Source organism: Lepidochelys kempii, chromosome 7 (genome assembly GCF_965140285.1).
Source record: "Lepidochelys kempii isolate rLepKem1 chromosome 7, rLepKem1.hap1, whole genome shotgun sequence".
NCBI classification, from domain to species: Eukaryota; Metazoa; Chordata; order Testudines; family Cheloniidae; genus Lepidochelys; species Lepidochelys kempii.
Window position 1 is genome coordinate 64,333,778 of NC_136386.1, and position 25,470 is coordinate 64,359,247.

General features: G+C 40.9%; 1 protein-coding gene across 26 annotated transcripts in view; it reads right to left on the bottom strand.

Moving 5' to 3' along the window:
* KCNMA1 (potassium calcium-activated channel subfamily M alpha 1) overlaps positions 1-25,470 on the bottom strand; it is an 851,468-nt gene that overhangs the window by 150,774 nt on the left and 675,224 nt on the right. For all 26 annotated transcript variants that reach the window (XM_073353218.2, XM_073353215.2, XM_073353216.2 and 23 more), the window contains exons 15-16: positions 21,976-22,085; positions 10,662-10,730 (exon numbers count right to left, since the gene is read on the bottom strand). In XM_073353218.2, coding sequence (XP_073209319.1) covers positions 10,662-10,730; positions 21,976-22,085 — 179 coding nt within the window. The remainder of the gene's footprint in view (positions 1-10,661; positions 10,731-21,975; positions 22,086-25,470) is intronic.

Below are 25,470 nucleotides of genomic sequence, written 5' to 3' on the forward strand. Positions count from 1 at the left end.
TGACATGGCTCCCTGTGTGTGCTCCACTTCAGGTGTGCATGCGCCCGTGCACCTTTAAACAGAGATTTTTGGTAGCAGTACCCGTTTGGCCTGCATATGAGCCCCGCACATCCTTGTACCCCGTAACGAGGCTATATAAGGCCGCCTGAGTGAACTGCCCTCATTTCCTTCTCTACCGCAAAGTCCCACAGAGGTAGCTCCGAAGCAGAGGGGAAGGAGGGTGGGTAGTGGAGCAGCCACAGGGACACAAATCGCAAAGAACTCGTGTTACTACACAAGCTGTGTAAATTCTTCTTCTCCTTCAAGTAGCATGCCTGTGAGTGCTCCACTGCAGGTGACTCCCTAGCACAGGGGTGGCCAACCTATGGCTCCGGAGCCACATCCGGCTCTTCAGAAGTTAATATGCGTCTCCTTGTGTAGGCATCGACTCCAGGGCTGGAGCTATAGGCGCCAACTTTCCAATGTGCCAGGAGGTGCCCACTGCTCAACCCTGGCTCTGCTACAGGCCCTGCCCCCACTCCACCCCTTCCCCTGAGCCTGCCGTGCCCTCGCTCCTTTCCCCTCCCTCCCAGAGCCTCCTGCACGCAATGAAACAACTGATTGGGAGGTGCGGGGAGGGAGTGGGAGGGAGGGGGAGGCACTAAAATCAGCGGGGCTGCCAGTGGGTGAGAAGTGCTGGAAGCGGGGAAGGGGGTGGGAGCTGATGGGGGGCTGCTGACGTATTACTGTGGCACTTTGACAATGTACATTGGTAAATTCTGACTCCTTCTCAGGCTCAGGTTGGCCACCCCTGCCCTAGGAGTAACCCCTTAAGGAGGTGGGAGTTTTGGAACAGAGTCCATCGGTGAAGAAGGAATTGCGTGACCTACTGCAGCATCTGATCTTGCAGTGTGAACCAAGACACAATGGACAGAAAACATATGCATCAATGACCACATTGCAGCCTTGCAGATTTCAGCAACTGGAATGTCTTTGAGTGGGCTGCCAACATAGACTATGATCTAGTAGAGCACACAGTCTCTTGTAGGGGAGGCAGAACCTCAGCAAAACAATAAGAGGCAATAATGCATATAGAAATCCATATAGAAAGTCAATGAGTGGAAACAGAGGCTCCCCCTTGACCCATCTGCAATAGAAACAAAGAGTCTATGGGTCTTCTTGAATGGCGTAGTTCTGTTGAAGTAAAAGGCTAATGCCCTCTTAACATCTAATGTATGGAAGATAGACTCCTGGGTAGGCCAATGTGGCTTCGAGAAAAAACAAAACAAAACAAAAGGTGACTAGTTTGGTTAATGTGAAACTCAGCAGAAACCTTAGGTAAAACTTTGGATGGAGTCCTAATGATAGCTTCCCCCTGGAGAACACAGTAAACGGAGGGCCTGCAATTAAAGCCCCCATCTCTGCAAACCTTCAAGCAGAAGTGATGGCCACCAAAAAGGCCATCTCCATAGACAGATGTAATAGTGAGCACATAGCCAGTGGCTCAAAGGGCTGTTTCATGAGATGGTTAAGAACCAGGTTGAGATCCCAAAGCAGTGTCGGGGCTGTAATCTGCAGAAAAAGACTCAAAGACTTTCAGGAATCTTGCTCTGCTCAGCTGACCAAATATTAAGAAACCGACTACTGGCACATGGAAAGCTGTTATTGCCACTAAATGAATTTGGATGGAACCACAGAAAGGCCTCAAATTTTCAATTCCAACAGGTAATTCAAGATTGTGGAACAAGATGACTAGATAGGTGAAAGATGGCACCAGATGCACCAAAGATTATATCTTCTCCATTTCTGAAGATAAGTGAGTCTGGTAAACCCCTTTCTGCTATTTAAAAGTACATTTTGTACTTCCGATGAACAGGTGGCCTCTAGTGGAAAACCACTGAGGAACCATGTTTGTAGTTGCAGAATGTTCAGATTGGGATGAAGCGTCTGACCTGCATCCTGAGACAATAGTCGAGGTTTGATTGGGAGCCACCATGCAGGGCAAGAGGTGAGTTTAATGAAGTAAGAAACCAAACTTGTCTTTGCCAAGTTTGCACAATCAAAATGATCTTGGCTTGGTCCTACTTGATCTTGATGAGGACCTTTAATGGCAATGGAGTTGGAGGATATGCATAAAAAAGGCTTTTTGTCCATGTAATAAGGAGAATGTCTCCTAGAGATTGGGGATCAAGTCCCCCTCTGCAACAGAATTTCCTGTACTGTGTGTTGGCTGCCATGACAAAAAGGTCAACCTGTGGACATTCTCAAGCTAGGAATTTTTTTTGAAGACTCAAGAATCCAACTCCCATTTGCAATTTAGGGAGAAATGTCTGCTAAGGTCCTTTGCCATGTTGTTTTGTGTTTCCGGAAGGTACGAAGCCGAGATGATTATCTGATTGGCTATGCACCAGTTCCAGCTTTATCGCTTCAGTTCAGTGTCGGGGGAGCGCACACCCCGCTGATGACTGATATAATACATGAAAGCTACATTGTCTGTCATGATCTTCATGGACTTGTTTTTGAGTAGGGGAAGAAAGTGAAGGCAAGCAGTTCTGACCACTTTTAACTCCAATATATTGATGAGTAAGCATTGTTCCTGTCATGACCATTTCCATTGGTCTATGTAAGGACCTAAATGTGCTCCCCATCCCAAGAAGGAAGCATCTGATGTTAACACAATGATAGGAGGATTCTGGTTGAACAGGATTCCTGCACAAACCTTAGAAGGATTCTGCCACCAGGTGTCTGACTGAAGGAGCCAGCTGGATACAGATATTTGTTTGTTCAGACTGTGTTTGTTGGGTACATAAAGTGTTCTATGCCTCTCCAGGAGACATCAAGGATGCAACCTGTGTCATAAAAATGCAAGCTGCAATGTGTCCCAGCAGTTGCAGATATGGCCTTGCTGAAACTTGAGGGCTCAGCTGCACTCTTTAGATAAGGTCCTTTAGAGCAAGGAACCTGTCGAGAGGGAGATAAATTCTGCCCATTATCAAATCTAAAAATTATCCTATAAAGAGAATTTGCTGTGTAAGGTCAAAATCGATGTCTCAAGATTTATCTGCAGGCCTAGACTTTGGAATAGTAAAGTTGTTTGAACTGTCAACCAAGCCTCCTGATATCATTGTCCCTTGAGGAGCCAGTTCTTGAGGTAGGGAAAGACTTATTCCTAGATGATGGAGGTAGGCAGCTATGACCACCGTGATCTTTGAGAACACCCTTTGGGGTGGAAGACAGGCCAAAGGGTAGGGCCCAATACTTGTAATAATTGTGACTGTGAAATGAAGAAATCTTTTTTGAGTGGGATTAATCGTTATGTGGAAATAAGAGTCTTTGAAGTTGAGGGTCACAAATCAGTCCCCAAATTCCAGGGAGGGAATTATAGCTACTAGGGACACACCGTTCTGAATTTCAGATGTCTGACATGCTTGTTCAATGGTCTGAGATCTAGTATCAGCCTCCAATCCCTGTTTTTCTTAGGTATCAGAAAATACATTGAATGAAACCTTTTATCCTGTGTTGAAGTGGAACTGGTTCTATGTCTCCTAGACTTAGGAGCAATGAGATCTCCTGTGTCAGTAATTGATCGTAAGAGGGGTCCATGAAGAGGGACAGGGAAGGGGGGTGGGAGGCGGGATTAAGGTAAATTGGATAGTATAACCCAATGTAATGGCCTCCAATACCCATTTGTCCATCGTTATAGCCTCTCATAGTCAATAGAGTAGAGAGAGGCAGAGCACCTGAGAAATTCTGGTCAGTGGGTGGCTTAGACTCTTGACCAAACCACCAAAATTGGCATATGGATGATGTTGATGGTTGGGATTAAACAGTCAATGTAGTTGTAGGCTGCGTCTTTGAAAATATCAATCTCTTAGCTAGTGGTTATGGTGGCCTATGGAAGGTGGAAAAAATCGAACAGTGTGAGGTCTCTGTGCTGACTGAGATCTGCTAAATTTTCTCTTATTTTCAGGTGTGTATATCCCCAAAGACCTAAAGTGTGGCCCTAAAGTCCTTTAGGTATGAAGCGAGTCATCTGTGGAGTCTGCAAAGAGCTTGTGGCCATTGAAAGGTAAACCTTCCACTATAGATTGTACTTCCCACAGGAATCTAGACAACTGAAACCAGGAAGCTTGTCTTATCACTACTGCTGTGAAAATAGATCCAGCTGTAGGGTCCATTGTATCGAGTGAAGCCTGCAGTGATATTTTTGCAAAGAGCGGACACATCCTTTATCATGCTGCTCAAACTGTTCTCAGTGTTCCTGTGGCAAATGGCCAGGTAGGTCATATTTTGACCTCAGCACCTGGTGGTTCAGTAGCCTGAACTGTGAGGTTGCTGATAAGTAGCTTTTACAACCAAAAAGGTCTAGACATTTCTGGCCCTATCATAACAAGTGGTATGTTGTCTGCCCCTTTCATTGACTGTGTCCACTACCAGAGAATTTGGTACTGGGCAAGAAAATAAAAACTCAGAATCCCTGGTCAGAAAGTAGTATTTTTTTTTAATCAGCCCACTTGCATGGGTGGGGGGCATTGCTGGAGTTTTGGCTGGCTCAAAAAGGGCTTCATTAATTGGCAGTGATGCCTGTGCTGTGGTAGAACTGTGCTATATGTCCAAAAGCCTGTGCTGGGAACCCTGGACTTCTTCCAGGGGAATTTGCAGGGTGTCAGCAACCTGTTTTCATCAGGTCCTGGAATTGCCTGAAGTCTTTTGGCTAATGAAGTTGTGGCATTACTGCCTCATCAGGTGATGACAAAGAAATATTTTAAGGGGCCGGGGGGAACTCCTTCTCTGTCCTTGCCTCTTGCTCCTTCAAGGTCTCCTTTGGCTCAGAGTGGAGAGGATGGATGGGTAGTATCCAGGAACAAGGGATTCTGTGTTCCTGGGAATCATGGTCCCTTGAAATCGCTGGTGGTACATTGCCCGAGGATCCCAGTGTGACACTGGCAAACCAGGTGCCAGCTCTTGTCAAGGACTGAAATTCATTGCTGTAAACCACTCTTTTCGCCTGTGTGTCAGTATAGATACTGAACTTATAACAATATGTTTAGTGTTTAGATTTTATGAAATGCTTGTAAATTGCTGCATGCATTAATCTCATTTATATCTTTAACACATGATTTAAGTTTTTGCTTTATAACTGTAAAAAATGGTTGCCCTAAAACCATCGATCTGTCAGATGAGATTGTCTCCTGCTGATTAAAAAGGCCATCAAAACAAAATGGGCCATTGTGGGACATCACGATACAAAGACTTTGTTAATTGCCCCTTCACACCCATGTAGAGGTCTACATGGAAAAAGGCTCATCCCATCAGCTTTGATTCTGGAAGGAGGACATAAAGATAGTGAACAAGAAAATTTTTCATCTCTTTTGCTTTTTGAACTTTGACAGGGCTGGAGCTATGAAACAGAAGCAGAGACCCCCAGAGTGAACCTGGGTTAGCCCTAAAAGACATTCAGTGCTGACAGATTGCTACAATTCTGTAAGCTTTTCGAACCACAGACTGTAACTCATTCGTGTATATTTGTTTGTCTGCTTTAACCTGTATTTCTTTTTCCTAATTAATAAATCGTTAGTTAGTTTACTATAGGATTGGCTACAAGCATTGTCTGATGTCAGATCTGAGGTACAAATTGATTTGAGGTAAGTGACTGTTCTCTCGGGAATGGAAGCCACCTGAATCTTTAGTGATCTTTGGTATATAGCAACCAACTATTACAAAGTCTAGCTTGCCTCAGTTGCAAGATAGTCCTCCTGGGCATTTCAGTCTGTTTGTGATTCTATGATAGGACTATTATAGCGCTTCAGTTCACATTTGTTACTGGGTTGGGAATATTGAATTATAGAACATACGAACAGTTTGGGGTATCTGCCCTGTTTCTGACAGTCTCTCCATGGGTTGGCACTTATGGTCGTGAACCACTTTAGACAGTCTGCTACTCAGGAAGGCCAGTGAGGGAACCCAAAGCCATGGTGGGGGAAGGTATCCAACAATGGTGATCCCAAATATTTGTAGGCAGGGGTCTGATATCCTGCTTTGTTGCATCTGCATCAGGGAATAATGTCTTCTGAAATAAAGTGGAGAACCCTGAACTGAAAGTTCAGAGTCTGAGTCAGAATGCTCCTCCACATATTGTATGAGAGGTGGCAACCCCTCTTCATGGATAGTAGAAGTTAGGAAAGATGTAGGTCTCACAGAAACATGAACAGTCAGTGACTCAGCAGACCTCAGTACGGAGAGGTGTCCAGAAGTCACAAGGAGTGGAGACTCAGGCTCATTCAGGTACCAGAATGTCTGTGATACCAGGAGCACAACAGAACTTGATATAGGCACTGATGACATTCTAGATGCCATTGTCCAAGGCATTGATGTGAGTACCAAGGGGATGGTGCATTCCACTGACGCCACTTTCTTGGTAATAGTAGTCTTTGGTGCTGTGGCCTTTACCGCAGTAAAGTAGTAGTAGTAGTAGTAGTAGTATGGGACTTAGTTGAAGTGCTTCATGGTACCTGAAGTGCTCAGAGCCTCACAAGCAGCCATCTCAGGGCCTCCAGTGACTGAATCTTCTTCAAGGAGGAACTTGCTGTTGTTCTCCTCTTATCCCCTCCTTCATGTTAGAGTGGGAAACTCTTGGTACCACCAGCGCAGTTGTTGGTACCTCGCTCATAGAGCTTGTCAGAGACCAGGGTTTTGATGCCATCTTCACCTTGGAAGCTCTCAGTGACTGTAATCTCAATGTCGACAGGGCACTAACAGCTTGTACAGGTGGGTTTTCTGTATCTGGTCAGAAGCCAGTCTTAAAGTTAGCTCCATTATTAAGAGCCTATACTTTATTTCCCTGTTTTTTGTGACCTTTCCTTAAAAGAAGTGTAGATCTTGTACGTGCTGGGAATATGAGCATCTCTCAAACAATAAATGCACTGGGAGTACCCGTCACTGATGGGGATTACTTCTTGACAAGAGAGGCACCTTTTAAACCCCAGGGAGACCAGCACCCCAGACACAAGAAAAAATTTTAGGGCCCCTCAATAGAGGGGAAAAACAAACAAACAAAAATATGTATATATATATTTTTTTAAAGAAAAGAGAAAAACAAATGGGAACAAGCGTTCCAACATCTATAAGATACTAAACCTACTACTACTAAGAACTATTAATGCTAAGAATACTAATAAAACAGGAAACAGGTGCACACTAAATTCTGCCTCTGGCTGAAGGAGCTTCAAAAGAAACAGAGTGTGGTTTGCCTGCGAAGCCTTATATAGCCTCGGTATGGGGCACAAGTGTGTGTAGGATGTATGCATGGGCTGAACAGGCGCTGCTACCAAAAATTTCTGATAAAATTTCAGGGGTACATGCACACCTGAAGTGGAGCACCCACAGGGACACTACTCAAAGAAGTAACCTTTCACTGGCCCTGAAAAAATTGGTACTGGAGCTTCAAAATGTTTCCAGACTCAGGAACATCATGCTATACTGGTTGTCGAAGCAAGGGCATCTAGTTAAAGATTTTTTTCTCTGAACATTTTTGTTGCCATTGAATGTGAACTATGGAGAACTTCTTAAAAGTTTCACAAAACAAGGAGGAAAGTTAATTTGTACACCTCCACTGTGGACCCCTTGCCCAAGAACTGTGAGAAGCTGGCTTCAGGTTCCATGGTATAGGCAGCTTCCCTATTCACACTGAAGAGAAACTACCAATTAAGGACCAGTTAAATGCTGAAGACATTAGAATTGGAGGAAAAGGTCTGATATTTTCACCACAATCAATAGCAACAAAAAATACTGGTGAATAATGAATGCAATACTGACTCCCCATGCTTAAAATCCAGTTATTCTGATCACTGTCTTGCTTTCTCATCTCTCTGCTTCAGTTTGGGCATGACTCTAGGAGCCAATATTCTCAAGAAACTCTAAAAAGTAAGAAATGAATGGTTTCTACGATTACATTTCTGGTTAGACTAATATGTTCCACTTCAGCAATGCTCTTAAACACATGCTAACTTTGAGATCCCATTAAAGTCAATAGGACTTCACCTGGTTTTAAAGCATAGCTTTCATTTAATTTATTACATTCATTATTTACTGGTATTTTTAAGCACATTCTTAAATACTCTGGTTAACTGGGGCCAAAGTATATGGTAGAAATGCAGGACGGCATCAGAAATATGTGACACTGAGGTCCAGGATCACATGAACAAGCAGAACTATAAATTAAGGTTACTTGTCATTGGGAAGTGGTTATTCCAAGCTTTCTAATGAAATGAAAATATTCTAGTTATGGTGGTTCACAAGGTAATTATTCTTAAAACAGTTCATCAGACCAACAGCACTATTTTGGCACTACTTTAGCAGAGCAAAAGCTGGCCCTCCAACTAGTGGATTTCTCTACTGTTGGACGTTTACAACAAATACTGTGCTCTCACAGTCTCAAAACTGTTCACTCATCTTCATTAGTATTTTATTTTTTCCTACAAATTCTATTGTCCTCACTTTCTACCATATTTCTTTACTATGAACTTTTGTGACATTAGGTAATGAATATATATATATATATATATATATATATATATATATATATAAGTGGATGCTCTTTCATGCTGTGTTACTTTATTTGACTTTTCTATACCATCTTGTGAATAAGGACCATTCCAACTCCCATTGAAGTTGGTGGAAAGGCTCCCATTGACCTACATGGGAGATGGATGCTCTCCAAAATTATTGAAGAAAAACTACAATATCAACACTTATGTCACAGAATGAGAATGGAAGCAATGACAGCAAAGATTTGGGTATGAATTCTTATTGAGAAGCAGTATAAACCAAGAACTTCATGTAAATAGTTACCAATAATGTTTCTATTGTATTGTCCTTTCTAGTAATGGATGAAACTGATCAAACATAAAAACAATAAACTGTTCGCTTTACACCTGCTAATGCAGAATGAGGCTATTCATTGGAAGGTATCTATTTTAAGATAAGCCAATAGGAGTTGAAAACATTTCAAAATTCTGACTTAAAAGAAGGGTCCCCTTAATCTGCAGTGGTATTAGACAAAAAGAAAATCCAGCATCACATACACCATTTCACATATTACTTGTCAGAGGACTGTAAAATCAAACATTCAATGGGAGCTATATTTCAACTATCCACATAACAAGTGGAAACATTCAGACTGTCTTGGATGCCCCATGACTTTTTTAATAGATTCTTTTTAATAAGAAAAATGGATATTTAGGGATGATTAAACATTCTTTAAACAAATAATTAAAAAATATAAAAACATGTCCAAAGTTGTGATACATGGTTTAAGAAGTGAACTGGTTGTTCAGGTGAAGATTAAGGCTATATCTACACTGTACCGATGCAGCTGTGCCACTGTAAGATCTTTTGTGTAGTCGCTCTACGCCGATAGGAGAGAGCTTGCCCGTTGACATAATTAAACCACCCGCAACAAACGGTGGTAACTATGTTGGTGGGAGAAGCTCTCCTGCCATCATAATGCTGTGCACACTACCACCTATGCTGGCGAAACGTATGTCGCACAAGGGTGTGTTTTTTCACACCCTTGCGCAACATACGTTTTGCCGACAGAAGTGGTAGCGTAGACATGGTCTAAAGCTGTATAAACTCAACATCACCTCCATCTTAGGTTTCGGTGATCAGTTACCAAAAAGACATGATGACAGACTTCTACGTATGTTAACAGTTTTACTACAGAATGTTGTAATGGATTTGTCTACAGTATGTTGATAACATATTTCAGAAATAATTAATACAGTTTGTAAGTCCACAATTACTTTGAATCATGCCCTTTTAGAGCACACTGGTAACAGACCAGGAGGTTTTACCACCATCTCAAGTAACAATGAATGTGGTGTGAATGCACAGATGGAGGTATTGATAAATTAGAAAGAATTTTGACACCAATGCACATTAAGCTGGGACTCTTTTTAGCTCTCATACACAAAACAAAACAACTCTTTTTCTGTCTGTAAATTTTTGTTATTGGCTATACAGATTTTTTCCTTCAATTTTTGGATGGAGGGTAAAATTAGCATATTTGGATTTTCTAACTAAAACAAATCCTTCCCAGCTCAATCATATTATTTATACACTCTCACACACAAATATGATACATATCTATAGCTGTCGATTGTATGTATACTGTCCAAACCTTCCATGTTTATTCTAAGAGTAGCTTTCTCATCTCATTCATTTAAAACTGTGATGCAGAGAAATGCATGCAGTACATAATACAGCGCATATTATCATGACATTGTTGCAATCTTTTATTCCTGACGGTCCAGTAAAATAAGCTGCTTTTCTGATTAGAGCAGATTGGCTCCCTTGTGCGGTCAGCCAGGGCAAAAAAAAGGTGGAAGCCATTTGTTTCACTGATACCAAGTGACACTTATTGAAGTAAGTTGTAAATAAAACTACCAGCCTTTCTTCCAACAAAGTATTTGATATAACGTTAATTCAGGTGAAGAGAGGGAGAGAGGCAGAGCCTGCCAGTATTATGTGAACTGGTGTAAAGTGATGCCACGTTAATTATGCTTTGAAATGCTTTCATGTGCATAAAAAGAGCTATGTTCATTCAGAAAAAAAAAATGAAAAGACCCAATTGTCCATGGTGCATACTGAAAAGCTGTTAAATTTTGTAGTCATTAACGTACCTGCTTTCCCGTTTTTCTGACTTGTATTCTATGGCTATCATTAAGAGCTTTAGCTTTGCAAACACCAGTCTGCAGGAAGAAAAGAAGTCAAGATTCAGTACTTCTTCATGATTATCATCCTATATCTAGTATTGGTCCAACATTTCAAAATTCTACACTTTGTGACGAAAAGACTTTCATGAGACTTTTTGCTAAAAACGTACAAAATTTCTCAACTGGCTATAGATATAGCACTTATCAAGACCTTTCCATTGTGAAGGTTAACAATAGTCACCCTCATTCATATATCACTCTAGCAAGTTGACAGCACCAGCATCACTTTTAATTAACTAGTAAAGGGCACAATACTCAAAACCAAACATGTGCTTGTTTTGTATTGTGGATATCTAGGGCCAAGTTTTAAAATCTGTGTTGGAATTTAGCTATAGGACTCCTGTTGCCAGTACTGCACATTCATTAGATAATGTACTTTCCAGTATTAAAACCCTAAACACAGACGGATATACTAAAGTCAATATTTGCCAATTATTACCTCAGTTAGCAAAAGTATCTCCTATTTTAAATGTAGAGGGAAATGTGTGGAAAGGCAAATACTGACTTTTTAACAAACACCACTATAATTGTGAAAAGCCGTTATTTATTAATACATTCCAGGAAGCACCACCTTTACACCAGTGTGTCCCCACCTAGTCCAACACCCAATCAACTATCTTCCTAAATGCAGTATCAGAATTATAAAATAAAACATATGGAAAACCAACTAAAATTCTTAGCTAGGAAGTATCTCATTTTCATCTCTCAAATTTAAATGAATACTAAGTTACATGCGTCCTTATGCTATTAACTTGTGGAATGAGATTCACATATTTTTCTTGGAGTGTTTCTTTTATGGGTTTATACAGTTTAAAGAACTTTACCCTTTTACAATTATGTACTTAGGACTGTGTACAATGAATGTACCTAGTACACTATTCTTGTACAGTAAATGTCGAAAACATGGACAGTATACGAAGTAAACTAAGTGGACAAGGTGCTAAGTACATAATCGTAAAAGAACAGAGTTCTTTAGATTCCCACAAATCAAACCTCCAAGCAGAAAGATGCAACATGAGGGGAGGCTTCTAGACACTACATTACAGAGCCAGGGTTTCCTGTCCGTACTGCTTAAGCTGCATAAAGTGAACCACAAGCAGAAAGAAAATTGCAGTTGTGAGTTCCCCTTATATAGAGAGAATTTCTGACCAGCACAAAGCTGGTAGAGGTGGCTCTGCAGCTTCCTATGCTGGAACATCCCACTTCTCCCATTGTAAGTGAAGGGAACGTGTGTGTTGAGGTCGGAGAGCATGCCGGAGAAGCCATTCAAGAGCAAAGCTGTGCCCAATTCTCCACTGGTGTAAATTAAAACTGTGATCGGACCTCACCCCAGCCCACAAGCTTTAACTTATACAGGGGCTAGATAGTTGAGTCTGAGAGAGCTACAATTAGCTCCCTGTCAGCTGGAAAGTGGCATAGTGTAGTAGCATCAGTATACAATTCACATTTACAGTACTGAATATTCAAATTAACTTGCATGGCTAAAAGTGTTTTTAAGCTGTAACAATAAATATTTTGTTACATGTACTTGCTTGTGCAATTCAACAACTGCCCAGGCAAATCTTACTGCCTGACCACTTCTGGAAACTGATAAGACTAACATAAAGTATGTTGCTGGCTGCAAAATAATGTCAGAAACAGAAAAATGCCATTTGTCACACAAAGATCTTAGAGTAGCATAAAGTACTGTAACAAGAAGTTAGATCACTTTCCCTCCCAATAACGATTACATAGAGGTCCACAAAATTTGACAATGACATTACAGGAAGCCTTAATCTCCTTTCTTTACTGTGAGCATCATCTGTTAACTACAGGAGTTTGAACACAGATGTTCATGAACAAAGGCTCTTAAGAAGCTGAGTCCAACTGTTTCTACCTACCCAGAGGGAAATAAATTGTTCTTGCCACTAAATCAGCCCTTTTGACTGGTAAGGCTAGTAATTGGCATAAATTAGACATGGAAACCTGCTGTACTCTTTGTATATTAAAGTATTGGGATATATACGGGTATGAGTGTATGTACAGATATCTCCTATTTCTAAGGCACCTACCACCACGGTATCTGAGCAGTGGAGCACAAAGATGTAATCTTTGTGAGCTATTAATATACACAGAGCATTAACATATAAAAGGTATTTTATATAACAAGCTATTGGGTGGGAAAGGGTTTTTCTTTTGGTATATCGTTTTTCTCAAAGCCAGCTCTGGCCATTTACATTTTCTACAAACTACTTTTGACTAAGAACCAGATCCTACCCTCAGAAAAAATGAGAGCATCTCCCATTTACCTTTTTTTCCAAAAATCCTGTTGCAGTTATCAAAAATATGTGCATTGAGATTTTATTTTCTTGTCTAATATTAATAACACATGAATAAAATTCCAATTGATAAACAGATTGACTGTAGTCTCTTAAATTAAATAAAGCATTTAGAAATGCTGGAATTATTTTGTATATATATTATTTTTTGTTGTTTGAAATTGATTGTACTCCGTGTGGATAATTCTGGATGTTAAAGTAGGTCTAATCACTGCTGCTTTCCCTTTTATCACTTAACACAGGCATTTCCAAATACTTTGTGTCCTTTAAGAGTCTGATAAACAGAAATTTCAAATGCTTCTTTCCTGCTGGATAAAGACATTGTCTGAAAATATTGTGAGTTCAGCAAGGCTCGTATAGTGGAGTGGAAATTACCACATTGCATACAATCCATGAAAAAAATACCACGAACAGCTTATTAAATGCAGGGTCAGCAGCCCACTACTTTATACTGACAGGGAATATGGGACTTTTCTGCCTTCCTCCTCTGAAGCAATGGACTGAGATCAGACATTCCGATTAGGGGCTCAAACCTGTACGGTGTAGCGCATTCTAGCTAGATCCAGCAAGGTACTTAAGCAGGTACTTCAAGCATGTAAGTAGATCCATTGACTTCATGGAACTAATCATATGCTTAAAGGTAAGTACTTGCTTAGGTAATTTATTGGCTCACACCAGAGTTCCCAGCACTGTGAAAACAGATCTATGTGAGCACATCCCATATATTTCCAGTAAATGCAGAGGGTGGTAGATTTCTAGATTTCTATGTTTCAATATGTGAGAGATACTGTGCAGTATATAATTAACTATATCATTTTTATTAATATCAAGCCAAATTATATGCCCTCCCTTCCACTTGTGAGTGGGAAGGGTCATAAACAGCAGAACCTCCCTAAGTTCTGCTGCAAGAGAGCAGGAAATGAAGAGGCCCTGCGACAGGGGAACTCAGTTTCTCATCTATGGCAATGAGAAGGGAAATTTTGCAGGTGGAGTGAGGCAGGGGCATGGCCAATGAATGACTATGTGGAGCCACTTGTCAAAATCCACAATGCCAAGGCAGTGCAGGGACACAAACACTACTGCATCATTGAGGTTACAATAATGGCCATGGAGCAGCTCCACTGTTGTTTTGCCGCTAACCTTTTTTTGGGTGGGGTGGAGGGGGATAAGAGGTAAGGGGGACAAGAGAGGAATTCCATTACCTCAATAATTTTTAATAATCAATCATCACATTGTCACAAATTTGTTCACAAACATACATTACTGAAGTCTAAATGGGAAAAGTGGTTAAACTGAGAATTATAAGAGGCAAAACAGAAATTTCCATGTATCCTGACAAGAGGTGAGGGGAAAACAAAAAAATCCAAACAAAGGACATACCATGAGGTGGATCAAGAAATATTTAAGCCTATCCGTATTGACCGGTAGTCATACAGAAGTCCTAAGACCTGATTCCCATGCATTTTACACCAGTGTAAATCAGTAGCAGTGCCACTGGAGTTACACCAAGGTAAATGAGAGGTGAATCAGTCTACTGGGGAGTTCAATATAATCTATTATACAGACCTTAGTTAATGGGGCATTAACAGTTCCATGTCAAATTAGAATTTTAACTACAGTCTCAGCTGTGAGAGACACAGAGATGCCATATTTTCAAGGCACGTCTTCTGTCCTAATCCCTTCTGACCAATAAAATGAAACACAATTAGCTTTTATATTTTGCAAGTGATGAACGGCTGATTGAAAAAAAATACCCATTGACAGAGTCAGTGCATGGAAAATGTTGTTAATGTTCACAGCCAAAGCATAGAAGTATGCAACTTTTAATTTCCACAGCGTGAATCCAATAGATGATTTGGAGATAAATTATCTGAAATTGGTCAAAATATTTTACTACAAACAAAGTCGAATGGTTTCGCACAGCAACATTTTTAACGTAATTTAGCCCTTCAGTTAATACTTTCCCTGATGTCTTGGGAGATAATACATAAATTCTCATTCCTTTCAGGGCATTATTGCTAAAACTCATGATAATGCTAAGTAGCTTCATCCCTGCAGGCTCACTGTAGGGACCACCTGGAAGAGGCCACTGTCCCCGACTCTTAAAAGGGTCTTCTGGCTCAGGGACATATACAACATAACCTAGTTCTAATCATGCAGTGGGAGCAGGAAACAGCTATCAGCAGGATGGTGTGCAGTGACTGAGAAGGCATGTTTACAAGGGAAGCACTGATGGGTTCCCGTGGGACTGATTTGTAACCAGGGATCAGCTTGCACTCTGGGGATCACAGAGCACCTATCAGGTCCTGTTCTTCACATAGTTAGCATCTGGCAGGAGAAACAGTCGTTCAGCTGTTAGTTTCAATGATAGAGCAGGAGGCCCACATTCTGTGGGCCTGATCCAGAACCCAATAAAAATCAATGAAAGTCTTTTCGTTGGCATCAGGGAGGTTTGGATCAAATTCCATCCCCATATAAAACCATTTTACAATAGTGGTGGTAAGTGATCCACAGAATGTGGCCCCAATGAGCCAATAACTAGCCTCTTTAAATCATGGAGAGTGGAAAGGGTTCATGGCCAGAAAGGGTCGCCATTTAAAGATATTAAAGGTAAATGTGGGATTGTTCCATGGTGATGAGAAAAGTGGGTGGCTGTGGAAGTGACCTTGCACACCCAGATGTAAATCTGAGTCCACTTTCATTAACGCTACACAAATAAGGGTGGAGAATCACATTTTCAAGACAACCCAAATCTATGGCCATATTCAAGGGGGTTCCACAAGTCATCATAAATATATATTTTAACAGTTTCAATTAAATCAGTGGTGGTTGGCAAGGGCACGAGTAGGTGAGTTGAGACATTTGCTGCCAGCAGTCATGAATCTGAGAAAAGGCTGTCATTTGGTGGGTGATAAGAATGATGCCTTAACAGTAAGCATATTTGGTGTCTTATCTGTCAGTGCTATTAGTCAGAAAAGGGAATCTAAAAAAATGACATCGTAGGGTTTCATATTCATTTTCTCTCCATAATTTCCAGATCAAATATTATTTCAGTTTACAAGTCAAAAGATTATTTTTTCTATCCACCAGCTCTGCAATGAAAATCAAACTGTATTCATTTGGCCTTTTTGCACCATCTGCAACAATGATGGTTCTGCAGTCCAAATTTAGCTGACAGATTTGCTGGTGCATGAGACAGAAAAAAACCCAACACACCCTTCCATCAATTTTGTGCAATTTTATGTGGTTTCACACCCACAAAATCAGTTAAAATTTGGTAGCTTTGAATGAGTTTCTCTTTTTATGTGGGGTGGAGATGGTTGAGTTCTTTCAAGCTCATAAGGAAATTAAAAGGGGAGGCAGGGTGCAAATCCATGAAAATTGAAATTTCAGAAAAATATTTGCATGCACCTTTGTGATGTGAAATCACTGAGTTTCACACAGCTTTAACCACTGGCAGGCAATGACAGTGTAGTATATTATTATCTATAAAATTTATTGTATTAATTTTATTAATAATGTTTATATATTGCAGTAATTGCTGTAGGCCACAACCAGGCTGAGCTCCATTGTGCTAAGCATTATAGAAACATATGGTTATGACTGGGTGAAACCTTGCTATGGGTTGAGTTAAAACCCCATTGAGATTGGTAGGTGTGAACTCACCCTCCAATTAGCATAACTGTAAACATAAACCCACACCTAAAACAAAAGGTGTGTGTGAACCCATGCAGGAGCTTTTGCTGTGTATTGTTTTGGGTTGGTATGGATGGGCAGGGAGAAGATGACACAGAAAGTGAGGACAGGTCTATACTACAAACTTGCATTGGCTGTGCTGATGCAGCTGTGCTACTGAAACGCTTCTGGTGAAGACGCCTTAAGCCGACGGGAGAGAACTCTGCTGCCAGCTTAATAACTCCACCTCTGCCAGAGGTGGTAGCTAGGTTGGCAGGAGAAGCTCTCCCATGACATAGCGCTCACTACACTGGGGGAGGATTAAGGTTGGTATAACTACATCACTTGGGGTGTGGATTTTTCAAATTCCTGAGCAGTAATACCGAAGTAAGCGTGTAGTGTAGAACTGGCCTGAGGTCAGACACAAACAGACTGAGGGAGAGAGACAGCCTTAAGGAGTAGCTGAATGGACAGTGGCTGACCCTGGAGAAAGGTTTTGGGTTGGGGTGTGTGATGGGGCGCCTGCCCCACACTGGGCTCTAAGGAGTTAATCGAGCCCTTGCGAGGCTGTGACCAATCAGAGAGGGGCTGGGAGAAGCAGCCAATCAGGGATGGGCTGGCCCACATAAGAAGGGCTGCAGAGCAGAGCAGCTTCAGTCACTCCCTGGAGCTTGAGGAGGGAGATAAACTGGCTGCCTTGCAGGCTGAAGACAGTGAGCACCCTGGACAGAGCAGTGCTGCAGACAGATATCTGGGGAGCCAAAGGCAACTCCTGGCAGGCTGAAGCTCTGAGGCAAGGGCAAAGAGGATGCTGGGGCCATGGGGAAGTAACCAGTGAAATCTACTTAGGATTTGGAGGAGGCACTACAAGCAGTGGCCATCTACGGGTCCCTGGGCCAGGACCCGGAGTAGTAGGCCGGTCTGGAATGCCCCCCGGCCTCCACTCACCACTGAGGAAGTGGCTGGACCAAGGGACTGTGATACTGTCCCCCAGAAGTGGGGAGCACAGAGTGCAGCACAGCCAGAGGGCTGTGTCATGAAGAGGATGCCGCGGTCCTGGGAGTGACATGGGTCCCTGGAGCAAAAGTGACAGTGGTAAGACACCACCAGAAGAGGGTGCACCAGCTAGCAGAGCGGATCCCCAGGACATCCAGCAGGGGGTGTCACAGTAGTGAGTCGCACCCCATCACAGTGTGCAAGCTGAAAACTGTTCTCTTGGTGCTGTAAGAAAAAGCAGTTTCTGGCTTTTTGATTCCTTCTGTGTTCAGAGACACAGGACTTCACAGATTCCTTGTAAATAAACAAAATCATATTAAAAAAAATACTTGGCTGTCACCAATTTCTACTTCCTACTGGAACACACCTGGGAACCAAAATTTTGAATAGGCACTGTGGTTAAAAAGGAGCAACAAATAATAAATGACAGTCCCTGTCCCAAAGAATTTACAATCTTAGCTAACCATTTCCCTGCAAATGTGGTTGGTATGTTTGGGGCTAAAAATGAAGGGAAATGTGGGGGAACCTAGTCCCCCTCTCATTCATATTTAGGTAAAGGAATAGGCTTCACAAACAGATGTAATATATTCAAAAAGGGGGAGTTCCATGTATTGAATATCTGTCTTCCAAGACCTCTACATATTCTCAAATTGATTTATGGGGCTGTTGTTGCACAATTCTTTCTAGCGCCAATTAAAGCAAGTAGGAGTGGAGTATTTTGGCTCAGGGTACAGCTGCTGGGAGAAGGCACAGCTCTATGACTCCACCTACTGGGAAGAGTTAGGCACTTAGGGTATGTCTACACTGCAAGCTGAGAGCATGCCTCTCAGCCCGGGTAGACAGACTCACGCTACCTTGGCTTGAGACAGCACATTAAAAATAGCCATGTGGATGTTGTAGCACAGACCGGGGCTCAGGATAGTCTTCCAAGCTCAGATCAAAGGATTTGGGTGGGTCTGAGCTTGAACTGAGCTAGCAAGAGTCTGTCTATTCCAGATGGGAGGCACAGTCCCAGCTTCAGTGAAGACATACCCATAGTGACTGTGCTGGTGATACAGGAACAGGCACTATCAAACTAAGGTTGAATAAGCAACAGGTCAGGGACATGGGAGCTGTTTGTACGGTATGTGCAGGGCTGCCATTAACAGCACAGCATTTGGTCAGTGTTTCTTACTCCACAATATCTGAGACACTGCAGTTAAGATAATTAAGACCCTAAATATACGGACATACCACCAAATGTCACATACTCTGGTGCAGCAAGTACTGGAAAATGCTGACTTTTTAATGGAAGTGTCTATGTATAGCCTCCAATCTTGTGAGAGAAGTGAGAACTCACAGGACCCTCATGGCAAACAAGAAGAGAAGATGCATTAAGAAATCTACTGAAGAGCAAACTGTTGGAGAATCCTACAGCTAAGAATCTCTGTTTGTTCAAGTCTTGCGTTGTCTCTAGATTGAACAAAACTTATGCAGTAGCATCTGGCCACCATCTTTTAACAGGTAAAGCCACTACAATGAGTTATGAATACCCTCCCCTTCTGACTTGGAGGGTCCATCTACAGTAGTGAAAAAAACTGGCAATGCTTCTAAAATGTTTAATGTCCTATCTCCTTTGAAACTACTACTAATTCTGCACCCTTTTGCGTCCAGTTGTCTGAACTGAGTGGCAGCCCTTTTGTCACTGGGCACCTCTGTTGCTACCTGGTGAACCTCACCGCCTAACCAGGTTGGATGGTTTTTCAGTCGCAAAGGCACACTTGGCTGTTTGTCTTTCACCAGGGTGTGCATTTATTTCTCTCTGACATAACAATACCATGCAACAGGTTTAGAGCAAAGACAGGCTTCCCTACAGCCCTCACTCCCCAGCCCAGGCTCACTCTCTGAGCTCCTCTGGAGCTGCCCCTTGCTTTCTGTTTCCTCTCCTTATAGTCTCCCCCATTATGTTATTAGCCCTGTGATTGTTACCCAGGTGCTCACAATCCCCACCAGAAAGTGTGGAATTGCCCTCAACTGGGCCTGCAGGCTTCTCCAGGCTGTAGCAATGTCAGTGATCAGGGTGCTGCTGATAGCCCCCTGTCACACCACCGACCAAGCACTCATGTTTCTGGTTTGCTGAAAATCCACCAGGCTAGTAATGAATACCAAGAGCCCACAAGGACAGCACATTACATCCAGCTTCAGTGTTTTAAAATGTCATTGGCTGCATGCTCTTTAAGATCCCTGCATGATGAGAAAAATTGCTCTAAATGTCTCTATATTTTGCAGATAGAATTGTCCACCAATTCTTTTTCCTTTTCACAAACCAGTTTTAAGCACATTTTAGTGTCCTAGGTGTCATCTGAAATTGAGTAGACACTTTTTACTGTAATGAAAATACTTATGTGCCAAGCACAGTGATATACAACACTACACTCTAATTACCACTATGCTTTAATTAACCTGAATTGAATAGTGTTATCATTATACTGCTGGTACATTTGAGTTATATCTTTTTCTTTAATTTAAACTAGAAAACACAGATAATTAAGCCTCTAGATAATCAAATGCCTGAGGAGAGCGCCAATGTTTTGGGATGTTCCTAAATCTCATTAAATAGCCTTTCTTTATTGATTATTCTACCTCAGCTATATCAGTGTTTTGAATGAATGATAGCTCTATGCTGAATACATTCTCTGTTACCTTTTTCTAGGAACCATATGGAAACTCGACTGGGTTTGACAAAGGATTTTGCTTGGGGATTTTGTTCCTGTAACTTGATTCATGTGGACAGTGCACATTAGGCTTCGCTCAATACCATGTAGAATGGTATCTTTTGTGATTTTTTGTTTAATGCATTTGACATAGGGGAAGACATTTTCTGATACAATTTTCAGGGTAAACAAACACTACCTATTAATAAGCCAGTCACAAGCCCTGGAAGTGAAGGGCTGGATCGTGAACCCCTTCCTTACACAAATCCCCATTGACTTATGGTCTGGATCAGTTTAAATCTACATAACTCAGAAATTATTTATGACCAAAACTCCATCACTTGTTTATCATGTTCTTCTCTCACTCAGAGGTTATATTGTAAACTATGGTGATATTACACCATGTGAAAAGAAGCAAGGATGTAAAAAGAATGTCACTCTAACTTACAGAGGAGAAGAGCAAGCAACTCCTCGGAAACCTGGCCCCTCCCATTCCCACTCTCTCCTGGTCTCAACTCAAGAATGGAGTCATCATGAGATTTAGGTCTGAGAGTCATCATAGTCTACTGGATAAGGCCAGACTGGACTGGGACTCAGATACCCAAAGGATCTGTTGATGCTGATCTGTTATGTAACCTTGGGCCAAGTCACTTCACTTCTCTGTGACTCTATCTCCCCTCCCACCCTGTCTGTCTTGTCTAGTTAGACTGTAAACTCTTCAGGGCAAGGACTGTGTGTTTGTACAGTGCCTAACACAGTGGGACCTCTTGGTGTGACTCGAATAGAAAATAAAATAATAATAATAATAATCAATAATAGAAACCTGATGGGCCTACACTATTCTGAAAGTGTTTGGAGTGGATATTTCTATCATTTTGGCCTAGTGCACTTTCACTTCTTTCTGAAAGAGCACTTCCTGGATAGATAAAAGCTTACTCAGTCCCCAGTAGGAGTAAGGCATAACAGTATCCTATGGACTATGCATGGATATTCAGTCCATGCCCCACATGTTCCCCTCTCCTTGTCAGAAGGATCTATTTTTGCTGGCAGAAGTTATGTTTGTTCAAAGCACTTTTCAGGCAGTTCTATGATGTGTTAAATGACTATCTCCCTATGGTATATACAACTCCTTTGCAGCTGCTCAGATTAATGAATACTTTTCTTGAGATTGGGCAAGAATCAAGAGGGTGACGCTGACAAGAACCATCCAAAGAATGGGAACTATTAGAAGAAACAATCAGACACCAGTTATGAATAAATAATTCCATTTAAACAGATTGCGGATTCATTTTTTTGAACACACTTGGCATTTAGTCTTTCATTTATGTTCACTTAGTTCTAAGTCTCTTCTGGAAAAAGACATTAAAATGTTTGGAGTACTTCCATACAGTGATTGCTTTAATGTTTATTTTACTGGATCCCTTCTGATGAGGCAATGCTATTGGGATTGTAACAGAGTGGAAATGTCTCCTGTGGAAACCTTTGATTTCACTTGAGAGCAGGCAAGGAATTTATGACAATTAATATATATCTACTTACTCACAAACTGCAGGGAAAGACAGACCGACAAAGGCACTAGATAGATATTCTGTATACATTTCATTTGAGACTCCTTCTAGATAGTATTTCTGCCACGTATCCTCCTCAATCTAAGAAAAAGAAACACAGATGTAGCATCGTGAATAAAAAATGCTTTCTGCAAAAATATAACCAGTGGATTTAACATGAATCAATTTTTAGTTAGTTGAATTTGGTAGCCCAGTTTGTTTTTGTTTGTTTTTTTGACAATTAATAATACTTGGTTAGCAGAGTTCCACTGAACACCAATAAACAATGCAAAGTAAAATTAAGTACTGCTCTACTTGGATTTCTTTGGGATTTTGTGCAGGTATATTGTAATAGTGGCTGAATTAAAGTTGTGGAAAGAGCTAGTCAAAAAAGTTCCTGATTTTGTTTTGTGAAAATTCTGTGAATATGTGGAATAATTTTATCATTTGACCATGCTTGTGTAAAGAGTCACTTGTTTTCACAACTTTTTAGCACTTGGCCAATATTTATCAATCATCACCATCATTTCTAATGTTTTTCTTTCCCCAAACCCCATCTTGCTGCTGCATCATGAACTGTCTGAACAACTAGATCAATAGAATTTTTAAAAGTGTCTCCATTGTTTTGGTACTGCAGTGTGAGAGAAACTTTGATACTGCACAAAAGATCTTTTACTCTTGAGAGACAAGAGTGGATGAGGTAATGTCTTTTATTGGACCAATTTCTGTTAGTGAGAGAGACAAGCATTTGAGCTACACAGAGCTCTTCTTTCAGTCTGGGAAAGGTACTCAGTGTCTCAGCTAAATACAAGGTGGAACAGATTTAGCATAAACAATCTATTCCACCTTGTATTTAGCTGTGACATTCCGGTTCCCTGTCCCAGACCTGAAGAAGAACCCTGTGTAGCTTGAAAACGTCTCTCTTTAACCAATGAAAGTTGTTCCAATAAAAGATATCACCCACCTTGTCTCTTTAATATTCTGGGATCACACAACAACATTACAAACACTTTTACACTTGGACAGTTCAATAATAAAGATAAGGAGAGGTGCTATGGGCTGTGCCCAACAGCAGGGTCTCATAAGGAGCTCTTAGAAGGGTATGCCTTCAGGAATATTTTTAGGATTTTGGGGTCCAAATACAAAGGTATTCTCTGGTGGTGGTAGAGCTTCCCTTCAAACTCTCTATCCCTGATGAAATATCAGTAGCAGAACCCACAGTCTGATCGCATATATAAAGTTTGTTGAAAATGGCCTGTCCTTCAAACTGAGATTTGCCCACAGAAACTGAGAAAAGAAGCTATAGATATGGTTACCCAAAAATGGTCCTGCAGCCTTTGGCCAAAATTGCATGCCTTCAGTGGGAGTTGCAGGCACTCAGAGCCTCTAAAATTCAAGTCCATATAGACCAGAGAAGTGAATCAGATAACTTCAGTCTTTTTTTTGCACCTGGTATGCCACCTCCTCATATCTGTGTATGTAGATCATAGGCACTACCAAAATGTCTATTTGCATAGTTCGTGTATCACTTTTCATTAAAATAGTTAAAAGTTTCAGTTACAATAGGACATCCCTTCATATAATTAGTCCTTTGAATATTAGTGAATTGTGTTATCAGAAACAGAGCCTTTCATAATTGCAAATACATATGACAGCATCAAAACAGTAATAATGATGAACAGAGAGAACATATGCTCCTTGGGGGTGAGATTAATAAACTGTGACACAAGAGTAACCAAAAGAACTTGCCAGCTACACCAGAGTAGGGGAAATGATATACGAAACATTTTTTTTTTACATCACTGCAAGTTACGGTCACTAACCAGAGGATATGCAATTGTTCAATACACAATGAAACAGAAAGTAGCAGTATCATGCCTTTTGAGAAAGGGTGGATTTAAAACTGCTGATCCAACATACATATTTATAGATCTGGAAATTCTTCTTTTAAACTGAGCCTGTGCTGCAAGAAAATTCTGGTCATGTTGCAATGAAACATTAATAAGCAAATATGAACACCTAACTCCATTCTTATAAGCATCCCTATTCTGATATGCATCACACAGCAGAGACTATGAGAACAGAGAGATTTTCAGATTAACGGCCAATGGGTACAGAAAAGCTTTGATATAAGATGAAGCAGAAGGCACTTTTGTGAAGCTCTTTGGCTGAGATTTTCAATGCCACCTAGGGAATTTGGATGGCAAGTTCTGATTGATTTTAGTAGGACTGGGATATCTAAATCCCTTAGATAGCTTTCAAAATCTTAGTACTGGTTCATAAAATGTTATTTGGGGGGGGGGTTCATTACGCATGTCTGCAAAGAACAATAACCTGATTCTTCGCTACACTAAGCTGCTCATGCACAACTGAGAGGGCAGTTGCAGAGAGCTGGTTGTGGCTTCCAGATTCAGGGATGCCCAGCCCCAGTGTAAATTATAATAGGAGGGGTTCTACTCTAATCTTCGTTGCTGGCACTGCTAGAATAAGCTCCCTTAGCCAACAGAGGATTCAGGTTTGTGGAACTTGGCTCTGCCATGCCTTCTCTTTTCTCCCACTTCTGCTGGAGGTGGCATGGCTGGTGGACATAAAAGGCATTTATACCACTTCAACCAGCTATATTTGAGCTAGTTTCAATAAGATACCCAACAAGATAAACAACTTATCACTGCTGTAAAAGATGTGATTGAAATACTGGTCCACCATATCAAATGGCTTGACTAGAATCAAGCCAACTGTTTTGAGACCATGTGTAAAGCTTTACACCAGGAGGTGGTAGAGGATTGTATATCTTTAATGTAAAAAGCACTACAGTATATTTAAGAGTTTTGGTATTTTTAAGCTGTGGCATACATTTCTGTCTTGAATATATATTCCTTATCATAATATGAATTCAAGCAACTAAATTAATGCACATCAAGTGATTCAGGGAAAGATGCCAAAATTAATTTTTCAGCCATTCAGTGATCAATCAAAAGAAGAAAAGCATCCCAAGGCAACAATATATCTCTGCCTGTCATGTCAAACTACAGCTGTTTTAGAAGAGCATTAAAGCAAGAGCTTCTTGAACAAAATGCAGGGCTTTAATTAAGTCTCTCATTGTAAAGTCAAAAAGTCAAACAAGTTGGAGGTAGAAAAGCTTAAGGTCATCGAGTCCATCCCCATATACTGCAAACATTTTTTTCCAGTCAAGTTTGTAATGTTCCAAGAAATGGGCTTTCCACAACTTTTCTCAGTTTAACACTTGCAATTCAGTATTTTTCCTGGATATTAATCCTAAATGTTACTTTCATGAATACCATTATATTGATCTTACATTAACTATATGCCACATTATTCTATGCTAAACACTGCTTCTAAAACAAAAGTATAATCAGTAAAGTGTCTGCTAATTATTGATCCAAATTTTCAAACCTACCTACCTAATGGCTTTATGTACACGTATATTTAAGATTACATAAATATATTTTCAAAGGTCCAAATTTGT